Source organism: Rhincodon typus, chromosome 24 (assembly GCF_021869965.1).
Source record: "Rhincodon typus isolate 14 chromosome 24, sRhiTyp1.1, whole genome shotgun sequence".
NCBI classification, from domain to species: Eukaryota; Metazoa; Chordata; class Chondrichthyes; order Orectolobiformes; family Rhincodontidae; genus Rhincodon; species Rhincodon typus.
The window spans coordinates 25,200,391-25,214,534 of record NC_063355.1 but is presented as its reverse complement, the minus strand read 5'-3'; the positions used below and the strand labels follow the sequence as shown (position 1 = coordinate 25,214,534).

General features: G+C 38.5%; 2 protein-coding genes across 5 annotated transcripts in view; one reads left to right on the top strand and one right to left on the bottom strand.

Moving 5' to 3' along the window:
• The window catches only part of atxn2 (ataxin 2), a 45,808-nt gene extending 40,260 nt beyond the window's left edge, over nucleotides 1-5,548 (top strand). For all 4 annotated transcript variants that reach the window (XM_048611399.1, XM_048611400.1, XM_048611402.1 and 1 more), the window contains 4 exons: nucleotides 397-545; nucleotides 1,487-1,714; nucleotides 4,463-4,634; nucleotides 4,924-5,548. In XM_048611399.1, coding sequence (XP_048467356.1) covers nucleotides 397-545; nucleotides 1,487-1,714; nucleotides 4,463-4,634; nucleotides 4,924-4,952 — 578 coding nt within the window. In that variant the 3' untranslated portion in view covers nucleotides 4,953-5,548. The remainder of the gene's footprint in view (nucleotides 1-396; nucleotides 546-1,486; nucleotides 1,715-4,462; nucleotides 4,635-4,923) is intronic.
• Nucleotides 5,549-7,849: 2,301 nt separating this feature from the next.
• LOC109911048 (SH2B adapter protein 3) overlaps nucleotides 7,850-14,144 on the bottom strand; it is a 51,635-nt gene continuing 45,340 nt past the window's right edge. Inside the window, exon 7 of the mRNA XM_048611723.1 lies at nucleotides 7,850-11,855. Within this exon, the coding sequence (XP_048467680.1) occupies nucleotides 11,557-11,855 (299 nt within the window). The 3' untranslated portion in view covers nucleotides 7,850-11,556. The remainder of the gene's footprint in view (nucleotides 11,856-14,144) is intronic.

Sequence of the window (14,144 nt, the reverse complement as noted above, 5' to 3'; positions counted from 1 at the left end):
TTTCCCTTCTTTGACTTCACTCTTTCCATTTCTGGTCTTGGGTGCTACACTACAGATCCACCGACTCCTGCAATTACCTTGATTGCACTTCCTCTCACACTGCTTCTTGCAAAGGCTGCATTCCATTCTCCCAGTTACTGTTTCTGTCACACCTACTTTGCACCTTAGTGTGTCTTTTGCTATTATTTAACATTCTCATTGTCTTTTCCTCTGGGCACCCTCACCATCTATTCTGCTCACTCCTCCTCCCCTTTTGTCAACTGCATAGAAAATGTTATTTTCCAGGTGCTTTGAGTTCCAGAGTAGAGTAGTTTGACACAAAATGTTAACTGTTTCTCTCTGCAACTGCTGCCCGAGCTAGTGATTTTCTGCAGCGTTTTCTGCTTTTATTTCTAGTGTCTCCAGGCCCAATTCATCAGCAGTTTGCACCCCACCCAACTGCTACCCTACATCCACATGCTCCACACCCACAACCATCTGCAACCCCAACTGGACAGCAACAAGGACAGCACGGTGGCAGTCATCCAGCACAGAGCCCAGTCCAGGTAAGGAAGTCCGACTGCCCCCATTTAACTTGCTTCTGGATATGGTTTATAAAATAATGTGGATGAGACGGACATTCTAAGTTGGAATTAATTATGATACATTGAAATCCAAAATCCTTAAAATGTTAAAAGAAAAATTTTCCCCAATTGTAGTGACCTTGATGGGCTCAGTTGAAATTTCATGTGTAACTCTTGGCAGCCTGTTCAACAGGAAAAGCATTCTCCAATTTTGCTGGTTGAATCATGAATTTGGCCACTCTGGCTTATGGTGACATTTGAAAAGTTATTTTAAAAGCCAGTCAAAACTTCAGAGCTGCCTTTTTTTAGAAGCTTAATATCAGGAGGAAAGATATTTTGTTTCATATTGGAGATTGCAGCATTGTTTCTTTATTAGGCAAGACTGTGATCCATCCATGGAAGCACTGCACAGGCTTCCCCACAGTAAGTAGGGGTGGGTCTGGTGGTGTGCAGGTAAACATAAGACTTCCTTATTTCGGACTTGCTTTGTATACCAGTCAGCCTTGGCCAAGATCGTGGCGAAGTTCACTTCTTCCCCTCCTTGTTGCAAAGAAATGGTGTGAAGTAGAGAGGTGAGATAATAACAAAGATTAACTTGGCCAACAGTGATAATATTTTATGGTATTGGTACACTATTCCTGTTAATGTTGACTTCTCGTTGTACTGCACCCCGAATGTGATGAAAATTAAATGGGGGTGCAGGTTGCAAATGATAAATGCCACTATACATTCTGGCTATTCAACTTTTTCACTTCCTGATGATGGAATTCATATTTATCATCATTTTTAGATTTAGGAGCCACTGTATATCTGTTGTACTTAAACATTTTAGTGGAAAACCACAAACCTGAAAGACCTGGCTGCATAAACTTTGTAATCAATACTTGCTTCCATAATAATTCAGTTACGATTTTTAATTTCAGCATCCTCAACATCAAGCTCCTCAGACTCTTCACTTGGGCAACCCTCAACAGCAACAAGCAATTTATCACACAACTCTTACACCAACTCCTCCCTCTATGACACAAGGTCCTAGTCCACAGTCTCCTCAGACTAGCTTTCCATCAGCACAGCAGACAGTCTACACACTTCACCCTCAGCAGGTGCAGCATGGATATTCAAATCCGCCACATATGACACATGTACCACAGGTAAGTGAGCATCCCAAAGGTCTTTAGGGCTAACGTTTATATATAAACTTTGTGGCAACGCAGAATTCCTTTTTGTATTATTTGAGGTTTCTTTTACATAAAGAAACCATTAACTACTTGTTTAATAGTATTTTTAAGAGTTCACATTTGAGAAGCAGTTGTATCATAAATGTCTCCTGATCAGCTATTGAAAAATCAATTTGTGCTTCAGTGACTCCATCTTGGTGAATGTGCAGTTTTTGGTGGAAAAACACTGGTTGATACTTTTTCTACAAGAATATTTCTGACATTGCTAAGTTGAATAAAATATTTATAATACATTTTAAAATTTGTGCCACAGAAAATATTTGGGGTAGTTGATATTTTTGGTTTATTTACTTAATTTACTTTTTTAAGAAGTCTAATTCTTTGGACTAGTTCACTATCATCTTGATGGTTCCTAATTATGAAACTTAAGATATCTCATCTTTCTCTGCAACACTCTTTGCTTTTTGGAAGTTGGGTAGGATTTTGTGTGAATCTGATTTGGTGCTACTCTCAACTGCCTTAGATTTATGTGGGCAGTGGGCAATAGTACCCCAAAGCACTGTATCATGCAATGATATTTTTGTTGCTGTAGTATTCAATCTTACATGAGATCTACTTCCAAATTGGAATGATAATTCATGTCCATCAGCTTGTGTGCTAGTGAACAGCAGCAGCTTTATTGTCGTCTGATCTTGATATGAATGTGGGCAAATATCAATAAGTGAGCTGCACACTCTGGGACAGCCACCAATTCACTAAAGTAGCATAAAGATGGCAATTGCAACAATCTGAAGTATGATCAACAGTGTATAATTTAATGGGCTAAAAGGCTGGCTTGTGCTGCAGAGTGAGGCCAGCAATGTTGGTTCAATTCCCACACGGACTGAGGGACTCTCCTCCTCAATCTCTCCCCTTGCCTGAGGCATGGTGACCCTCATGTTAAATCACCATCTTTCATCTCTTTCTAATTGGAGAGTAGCCCTATGGTTCGGTAGGACAATAGTGATTTTACCTTTTACTATAATTTTTGGAATTTGAATTTCAAGATAGAGGCAAATTTGAGTCGGTTACTTATTTCATTTTAAATAAAAACAAGGTCAGTGTGTCCTGGAATTGTGACAGCATTCAGCAATTGTCAGAATGCAGCTGTCCACAGATCCCTGGGATATGAATGAGGAGAAGTTTATCTTGTGGATTTTCTGACAGTGTAAACATCTAGGAGCATCAAAAAAAACGTCTAGCAAGCCAGGTTTCACTCTGGATCTGACTTGTTCAGTAGTACCACCATTTGACTCACCCCAGAGTTCTAAAGGAGATAGCTGAAGAGATAGTTGGTGGTGATCTTGCAGGAAAGGGAGGGTCCCAGAGGACTGGAAAATCGCTAACGTGACACCCCTGTTTAAAAAGGAAGTAAGGCAAAAGATGGAAAATTACAGGCCAATTAGCCTATCCTCTGTCATGGGTAAGATTTTGGAGTCCATTGTAAAAGATGAGATTTCTGAATATTTGGAAGTGTATGGTAAAATAGGGCAACATCAGGAAGTAACGAGTAGGGTAGACCAAGGAGAGTCAATGGATGTTATCTACCTGGACTTCAAGAAGGCCTTTGACAAGGTGCCGCACAGGAGGCTAAATTTGCAGACAATACAAAGATAGGTGGTGGGGCAGGTAGTATTGAGGAGGTGCGGAGGCTACAGAAGGATTTGGACAGGTTAGAGAGTGGGCAAAGACATGGCAGATGGAGTACAATGTGGGAAAGTGAGAGGTCATGCACTTTGGTAAGAAGAATAAAAGCATGGACTATTTTCTAAATGGGGAGAAAATTCAGAAGTCTGAAGTGCAAAGAGACTTGGGAGTTCTAGTCCAGGATTCTGTCAAGGTAAACTTGCAGGTTGAGTCAGTAGTCAGGAAGGCAAATGCAATGTTGGCATTTATTTTGAGAGGACTAGAGTATAAAAGCAGGGATGTACTACTGAAGCTTTATAAGGCTCAGGTCAGGCCACATTTGGAGTATTGTGTGCAGTTTTGGGCCCTATATCTCAGGAAGGATGTACTGGCCCTGGAGCGGGTTCAGAGGAGGTTCACGAGAATGGTCCCAGGAGTGGAAAGCTTAAAACATATGAGGAACGTTTGAGGACTCTTGGACTATACTCATTGGAGTTTAGAAGGATGAGGGGGGATTTAATTGAAACTTACAGAATACTGAATGTCCTGGACAGAGTGAATGTTGGGAAGATGCTTCCATTGGTAGGAGAGACTAGGACCCGAGGGCACAGCCATAAAGTAAAGGGAAGACCCTTAAGAATGGTGATAAGGAGAAACCTCTTCAGCCAGAGATTGGACTGCCACAGAAGGCTATGGAGATCAGGCCATTGAGTACATTTAAGACTGAGATAGGTAGATAGGTTCTTGATTATCGAGGGTTACTGCAGGAAAGCGGGAGAAAGGGGTTGAGGAACTTATCAGCCATGATTGAATGGTGGAGCAGACTCGATGGGCCAAATGGCATAATTTCTGCTCCTATGTCTTATGGTCTTTAAAAGGAATATTTTAAATTTTCTTGGCATCAACTACGGCAGTGCTTTTAACATAGCACACTCAATTAGTGCAACCAGTAAAGTTTTTGGCACGGTTTTGGAAATTACTTGTATAAGCTGCTGTCAGTTACCATTACTTATTTAGTAGAAATAATGACCTTTTGGCTGCTTTATTTGTTTGTAGGCACATGTACAGTCTGGAATGGGCCCTCCCCACCACCCTGCTGCTACCCATCCTCCCATGATGCTAATGCCTGCACAGCCACCAGGTGGTCAAGGTGCCATTCCTCAGAATGCACTGCCACCCATTCCAGTTTCCTCAACTACACACTTCTCTTACATGGCACACCCCCAAGGTGAGTAATAGACAATCAGGGGGGAGATGATCAGCATTTCATTCAAGTGAAAAGTTTGATTTACATTTTCTATACCCTTGGCCTGAAAGTAAATTGATCCTGTGGAATTTGGTACATCTCACTGCATTTGTTATTTCTACGACTGATGCAAAGACTAATTCTTTTAAAAATAAAACTGCAATTTAACTGCGCAGTTTGAAAATATTTTTCTCAGATTTCAGCAGCTGTGTTTATGGAGTAAAGTTGGAACGTTAAACTGAGTTTTTTTTTTTGTTTATTCTCCCTTTAGTACAAGCCCATCATCAGCAGCAGTTGTAGTCCTGTCCAGCAGTAACCACAGGCTGGCCAGTTGAAGCTACACATCCTTCCCTACCCTAAAACCTGGAACCAGAAGCACAGAATACTAGAAATTGTCTTCTCATGCTAAACCATGTGCTGTCACACAACATCCAGCAGGAACGTGTTGCCGTGTGATTCGGTAGCTGCCCTTGTGAAGAAGGCAAGATAAACTGGCAAGAAAGAAATAAGAGCCAAGTTCAAATCTGGAATCAGTGTGTCTTATCAACAGCCTTACAAAATGCCCCAAATCTGCTTTCTGATAACTGGAATGTATTTATTTTGCCTGACCCTTCTAAGTTATGAACTTCCCATGGTGAAAGAACTAATAAAATTGTTTGTTCCTGCTGCAAGCCATCCAGATTTGGCAAACCAGAACTCTCTGCTTCTAACCAAACTTGAACTCTATCTTATAACAAAATCCGGATGTGAACTGGTGGTTTATTTATGAATAGAGGTTCCTGGAGGAGAGCACTGTCACCAGACAGTGATGTAACTTTTAAGTTAAATAACTTTTACTTTGTAGATAATAAAAAAAAAATTTAAAAAACCAAAAAAAATAAAGTTTTAAAAACTGACATTGGTGTGATTGTAATATTTTTGCCCCCATACCTTTAATGGTCAGGAAAATTGACCAGAAGATGAGGTCATAATTATGGAATGAGTGAAGAATGTTCTGACTATTTGAGCCCTTTTTTTTTTCTCAAATCATGCTGTGTTCCTGTATCTCCTTAACAAACATAGGAACATCATGACATCAAAATACAATATTTGAAACACTCTATATTTGTGGATGAAGATCATATTGTGGTGGGGTAGAAAATGAGCTTCAAGTGACCAAATGGAATTTTTTGTTATTTTGAACATCATGCAGGAATATCTGTAACCAAAAGTAATATGTTCTTGAAAGAACAATGATGTTTCCCTTTGACTCCAATGGGTAATCCTGGAATTTTTTACTAAATTGTAAATCTTAATATTAAAATCAATGCATGAAATCCTGGCCTGTGATAAACCAGTGGTTCTCAAACATTATTGGTTGAAGGAGCCCTTTACAAATGGGAAATTCCTTGCATTTTTAAATATAATGATCATTGGTGTTCTTTTTTTAAAGGGATTTGCATATAATTTGGCAGAGAGTGGTCGTAAACTTATCTTTTTTCAGTGAAAAGCTAAACATATAGCTTTAGCTATGTGAACTTCTTTTGGACAAATCTCTGAAATGGATTGGGCTTGGTGGATCCTGTAGCTAACAGTGAGACAAGGTGAGGTGTAAACTTTGCAACAATGCAATCTTGGAAGTAACTGATCACATTAAGATTCTGGCCATTACCACAGGGGTTCTCCAGGGCATTGGCCTAGGCCTAGGCCCAGGCAGCTTCAACTGTTTGTTCATTGCCCCTCTTTCCCCAGCATGAGGTTAGATATGGGGTCATGTCTACTAATGATTGAATAGTATCTGTCCTGTTAAAATGCTGATACTTGGGTTGAAAAACGGTCGTGAGGATGCTCCACACATGCCACGTACTGACTATCTTCAACAATATAACATCTAAGCATCTTCTGTTGATGTTCAATTGCTAAATTCCCCACTGCCAAAATCCTGAATTACCATTGCCAAGAAATTTAACTAAACCAGCATATAAATCTGTGGCTATAAGTAGCAGAGGCTGGATATTCTGTAGTGACTAATTCACCTATTTACCTAAAACCGGTGTGCTAATGATCACAGAATAGAAAGAGGCCACTTGGTCCGCTGCGTCTGCACTGACCCTCTGAAGAGCATCCCACCCAGAGCCATGCCATCCCTGTGACCACACATTTACCATGGCTACAGCACCTAGCCTGCATATCTTCAGACTGTGGGAGGAAACTGGAATATCTGACAGAAACCCATCCAGACGTGGGGACAACAGGAAAACTTTACACGGTCACCCAAACCTACAATTGAACCTGGGTCCTGGGTGCTGTGAGGCAGCGGTGCTGTGAGGCAGCAGTGCTAACTGCTGTGTCACCTAATCACCTAAAGCACTTGAGCCAGGCAGGAGTTGAACATACAGCAGTAAGTGTTTTATGCCATAGACAAGTGACTCACCATGGTTGCATTGATAGCATCACCCAAAGTCTACTTAGAAGGCCAAGGATAATAGACATGCAGATGGAAATTGGAAGTTGGTGGTGCCAAGTCATGCCATTCTCAGTTGGCAATATTACCATTGCTTCACTGCCACTTGTTTAAAATTCTGAACAAGTGTACCTCTGCCATAGTACTGCAGAGGGTGCTGGATGCCATTAGAAAGGTAAGGAAGTGAGTGGACAATAAGCTAGCAATGCCACCAAGAAATTTTTAAAAATTGAATAATGGTAAAGATATTCCCAGTGCTTTGGCTACTACAGCTGAGTGTCTACATCTCCAAATGCAAATTAATTCAATCCTTTTACATTATGTAGAAGCTAATTCCAAGGATGCTACCAAGTACAGCAGATCAGGCTTCAAAAGTACAAGCTGAGCACTGATTTTGCTAATACTGAATGGGCCGCTGAGAAAGCATTTCTATACTACCATTGTCCCATGTAAAATTAATCTTCAGACCTGGAAAAGCCTGGATCACACATCTTCATAGTGTAATTCCCCTAGTTTTGAACAGCTTAAGTTTTAAATTGTATACAGTATTCAAATAATAGTATTTGAATGGCTAATGATTTGAATATTTAAAATTAATTAGGGGATTCCATTTTGATGTTTTTTATGGTCATAATTTTCATTTTATTTGTTCATGCAATGTAAGCATTGCCAGCAAAACCACATTTCTCATCCCTAAGGCAGCTTATCAAGAAGGCCTGATTGTCCATGGTAAATTACAAGATTTAACTAAAGATTTATAATTTCAATGAATTTATTGTTTAACTATTAAAATTCTCTCAAACTTCCTTTCTCTATGCACTCTAACATTTAAAAATTATTACATATTTTCGTTACTGAATTTCAAAGCCACACTTCTATCCACAGGAAACCAAAGCTACAGTGCCATTGTAATTCAATTTAAAAAGCTAATTTTGTGCAATGGTTGGAAATGTAGACGATCAGCAGGAGCTCCAGAAATAAAGGCATATTTCATATAAATGCAAGACAAATTTACAAAAAGAAATAGTGTTCTATTAGCCTATTATCAAAGTCATTGCTATGCAGAGTTCAATGCAAAAGTACGTTTGCCAAAAGTTACTTATTGAAGATAAGCAAAGTAAATAAACTAATAAAACTGCTTGGTGCCTGCAAACTTGCTGAAACTTGCTTCTTTCTAACAGAGTCATGTTTTGCCATTGACGTATGCCTTGTCAATATAAAGTAGCTCATCATCACCAGTGTAGCCAAATGAGAGCCAATGACTGTATGATATATTGGAGGGACTAATTTCCCTGGAACAATACGCCAAGGAGTTACTACATTGCTGAGAATATTAGCAAAATTTTTTTTTAAAATCATCTTAACTGGCCAAAGATTAAATTGTCAATTTGTGAACTGTAAATCTCACATTGCTGGGAAGTTTGAGAAATTCTGCTGTTAGCTTCACAAAAACAATATCTCACTTTTAACTTTCACATGATTTTCATGAAATTGATGTATTTTCACTTTAAGTAGTCATGAAACACACTACATAAGTAATTAGTAGGATAATTACATTTTTTGTTGTGGAAATTGTTAAAAAGAGCTAATTGACCTCTTGATCTGCAGAGTGTGGTGTCATTCCTCCAGGCAGTGACTGAACTGTCATGGAAATTTATATAAATTATGAAACAAATCTTTTCCTTTATTCTCAACCCCATGAGCTACTTCATATTGCCAAGGCTTACGTCAATGGCAAAACATGATCCTATGAGAAAGACTGGGTAGTGTTGTCGAACAAAGAGACTTCGGGGTTCAGGTACATAGTTCTTTGTAAGTTGCATCACAGGTGAGTTAGGATGTCACATTGTACAGGACATTGGTGAGACCACTTTTTGAGCACTGTGTATGGTTCTGGTCACTCATCCTTCCTATAGCAATTATTACATTGGACAGGATTCAGAAAAGATTTACCAGGATGTTGCCAGGACTAGAGGGGTCGAGTTATATGGAGAGGCTGAATAGGCTGGGATTTCTTTCACTGGAGCATTGGAGTTTGAGGAGTGACCTTGTAGAGGTTTATAAAATCATGAGAGGCACAGGTAAGGTGAATAGCAAGGGTCTTTTCTCCAGGGTGGAGGGAGTTCAAAACTTAGGGGGTATATTTTTAAGGTGAGAGGATAAAGATTTAAAAGGGATCTGAAGGGCAACTTTTTCCACATAGAGTGTGGGCCGTACATGGAATAAACTGCCAGAGGCAGTAGTGGATGCAAGTACAATTACAACATTTAAAAGACATTTGGATAGGTACATGAATAGGAAAGGTTTGGAGGCATATGGGCCAAACACAGGCAAGTGTTTCTAGTTTAGTTTGAGAAATCTGGTCAGCATGGACACATTGGATTGAAACGTCTGTTTCCATGCTGACTCTATAAAATACAGTTTTATGGTTGGTAATGTTTTTAGCTGTTAAACATCCCCGAGTTCTTTCCTATTTTTATCCAGTGGTCTCCAACTACCTGCAAAATTCTATACTGAGCACAGGCAGCCAACATGCATTGTCATATGTCCAAGCAGGACTTTTGACTGACTCAAAAAAACTAATAGCATAATTAAATTTTTACAAAAAAAGCACTAGCTGGAGAAATACACTTATTCTTATTAACTGAATGAACACTCTGCTGATAAGATTAAGCAAGATTGTTGGGTTATGCTGTTTTCCAAATTGTAACATTGTAACTGATGAACTGCTTACACTTTAAAATTTACTAACAGTTTCATATTAATATGGTACTGTAAAAGGTAGATCAAAAGAACATTGTTTTAAAAAGTCAAAAAAATTAGCCATCCAATACACAGTGCATCATTCTGCTGAAGTACAATGGTGTGTAACTTTCTATGTCCCTTTAAGTCTATAAGATGTCATTGCTGTGCCTTTCGGAGGTAATGGTAAGTTAATTGATTTTGGCAGATGGATCATCGGGTACTTAAGACTTAGACCAGTTTTCTTTATTGGATGACCTAGAAATATATATAATTGTCAACAAAGTGATATATATGATAGTTAACCACATATTTCATGTACCACTTAAAGCTTAAGTAACTTTATTGTGCCCTCAAAGTTTACTAGGCAACGCTATGCTAACCAAATGTGATTGGACCATCCTTCCCATGATGATTAGCTCCCATCCTGGTTTTGCACTTTCTCAAGACCTTCACTAGACCACAAACAGCAACTATAAGCAACAGATATAATTTAAGGCAACGGAAAAGATCTAAGATTGGGGCAAATGTAGGGAAATTATAAACAATTTCAAACAGCGATTCCTACATTTAAGGAAACACTTTTCAAGTGCCTGTGTGCAGCTCTTAACAAATGGCCAATGATCTTTCCCAAACAATTATCAGTTCCTCACGGTTTACAAATTCTTAATTAACTTGATTACAAAATGCAAAGACAGTCATTTTTCCGATTGAAAATATTAACTGTTCCTCCCTCCATAGCCAGACTTGTTGAATATTTTTAGCCTCCTCAGTTTTTGTTTCAGCAAGCCAGATTTCCTGTCTGCAACCTATCCTGCATGTAAATCCACCATTTTTCAGATTTCTTCCCTTAGAAAGACTTGTACCTGCATTCTATTTTATAGGCATGATATTCCTGCCTTAATGAAACCTACTAGTAGCAGCAATGCAGGAGATTTGCTCATATAATTCTATCTGAAACTATGTACCTAATCCCATAATGGGAAATTCTCTGCTGCTATCATAATGGAAAATAAGACATCAGGTTGTATCCTGTAATTTTCAAAACAAAAAAAATCACCAAAATTAGATCACCTTAGTGTTCACAATCTAACTTGAGTACTCAATTTACTAAAGTACATAACAACTGTCAGTTAAGCTTTAAATGAAAAGCACAAAGAATGAGTATATCCTAGTTAAAGAAATCTACTTTAACTGAGACTTGTAAACACAGCAAAACAGTTGTAGAATTATTTTTAAACGCAACAAGCCCAATAACTGTATTTTCATTTATCGCATATTACTGTCATTAAGCAATTAAGTTAAAGTATTTCATAGAATAATTTTAGAAAGGTTACAGGAAATACACAGATATATAAAGAAATATGCTTAAAATTATATTCAATTCATATACAATTTTTACATAAGCAAAATTAAACTAAAGGACAATGTATTTTCTATATTTTCAATTAATAATCCAAGATATCTAATTTTTAAAGACAAATTCAAAACAAAGCTATACAACTTAATAATATTGTAAACAGACCCTTCAACAGGCCTAATTGTAGAAGAGGCCCATTTCAGAGCAAACACGTATTTGCCCTGAAGGTTTCTTACGTCTGCCTCCCTGAAACAGAAATACATTCAGTTTTTGAAGCAAACCTGAAAATGTTTCAGTGTTGAAAAACTAATAATGGCACACTTTCACAAGTGTATACCAACTTGTCTTTGGCCACAGAATCAAAGAAACATATACTGATTGTCAATGGCCCGTGAATGACCTCTGGCAGCCGATTCCATTTCATAGTCTGAGTCTCGTTGGTGCCTTATCGGCACAACCACTGAGCCACTTCGCCGCAGAGCCGGAAGAGATTCCTCAGCAGGGGGCACCATGTGGAATACCTGTTCTGGAGCTGGCCGGGAAAGAAGAGGCTCTGATGCATTGCAGCTGGAAGGACCCAAGTGAGCAAGACTGGGTTCAGAATTCCAGCGGTGAACGGAAAATGGCAACACTGACGCATTGATTGGAGAATGAGATCCTTTGGAAACAAAATAAAAATGTGAATCTTAAAACCACTTCTGTCAAACCTTAAACTTAAACTGATTTAACTTTCTGCTGAGTAATTTTGTGGCTACCATGCAAATACAGCAAGTACATCACACTCAAAGCATTTTAGTAATTAGGCAGGCAAATTTCAATCCTGATATTTAACTACCCATCTGCTCCTTAATATTTAATAGTCTCGCCATTCCCTAAAACTGTTTGTTAACGTTTTAACTTGCAATGATCAGTATTTTCTAATAACATTATTCAGACATTTTATGAAGTGTCACAGTCCCAAACATGTGAACCAGATATGCCTTGATCCAGCATTTCACATGCACACAGATGATGAACACAATGAAGAAACAGCTTTCTAAGTTTTTCACAATTTGATTTCAAATACCAGGAACTAATTTCAAATACATATTTCAACAAGTGAATTTTCAATTTCAATCGCAGAAAACATAGACAAGAATGTGATAACAAGGTGTGGAACTGGATGAACACAGCAGGCCAGGCAACATCAGAGAAGCAAGAAACCTGTCGTTTCGGGTTCATTAGATAGTCATAGCCCGCAGGAGAAATGCAGATAAGTAACAATTCCCATGGGTTACATATTACACGGGTGAAAATTGTCAATGAGAATTTTATACTGTTCTTTACAAATAGACTTGCAACGCAAATCTTGTTCAGCAAGTTTCTGATGAGATCATTTCCTCCTGTGGGGAAACCGACTTTATGATAGCGACAATCTGGCAGGAAATGGGGACAAGAAAACTAATAAAATTTATACCAAAACGGTAATTTCCTGGAATCTTACATGTCCTTTGCCCGCAAGTCTGCCTTTATCCGAATCTTCAGTTTCAAGAATTTGTCAGCACAAGTGGAAGCAACAAATTGACAACGGGGAGAAATTAGCGAAGCTCAAAATATGAGGAATCCTACAAAATACTCCAGAAATAAATCAGGATGGTGCTAAACCCAGAATTATTTTATCAATTATAATGCGTTCTGTCAGAAAGATTAGAACAAACTATTTTTCTTCTCATTCTTCATTTCACTTCCAGATTCTCCTTTGAATGAATTTATAGGTCATCTTGTTTTAAATTTGGAGTGCTGCCTTTGTGCTAACAAAATGCTAAATATATTTAATGGGTTTGTTTTTCACACAAATTGTTTCCTCTCTGACCCATTGTTAATTTTTCTCCCTCTTTGATCTGATTCCAACAAACATCATAGAATCAAGGAATATCCTCCAAGAATCCTTAGATTATTGAAAGTGCTGAAGGATTGGAAAACTGCTCACGTAACGAAAAGCAAGATGAAAAGAGGCAACTATAGGCCAGTTATCTTAACATCTGTCATTGGGAAAATGTTATAGTCCAGTAGTAAGGATATGACAGCAGAACATTTAGAAATGTATCATGTAAACGAACAAATTCAGCATGACTTCATGAAAGGAAACCATGCCTTTCGGAGTAACGAACAGGATCGATAAAGCGAAAGCTGTAGATGCAATATTTTTGGATTTCCAATAGCCACTTGACAAAATACCACATGCAAGGCTACTTAATAGGAGCCCATGGTATGCACGGTAGTATAATAACTTGGATAGAAGATCGGCAAACTAATAGAAAGAGAGGTTGGATAAGGGAATGTGTCTTTGTAACTTTGGACAGTTGCAGAGGCTGAGATTCCTCAAACACTAACCTGGGCCCCTATGCCTGTCTTACTGGCAGTCACACACCCTGGAACCTGATCACAGATGAAATCTGAATTTGAATTACTGAATGTGAATGTGCTTGCCCCCTCAAGCAAATGGCCCAGGTAGCTTTCCATCTGCCCGATGTGGCACAATGCCTGTCGCTCCTCAACTCAAATCTGAAGCTCCTCAAGCTGCAAACATTTATGGCAGATGTGTTTGTGTTTGCCTTGGATTACCAGCAGCAACACATCACCCATCCTGCCATCACCATCATATTTTATTTAATTTATTAATTACTCTAGAATTGCTGTCTTTTATTGAAATTATTGCTTTTAAAATAAATACCAGTATCAATCTTATACTTGACAACACCACCACAGTGATGATCTTAGTAGTACTTCTTTGGTTGTAAAACATGTTGAGATGTTGGGTTGTCATGAAAGGCACTACACATAAATGCAAATCTTTCTTAGATTTTTCCCCCAAGAATCGATGGTGGCACTTTCCTTGGACTTCGGCAGACTTTGTAGCAATTGTATTCCTTGAGGTGACCAAAACTATCTTGAAGACATTGCTTGT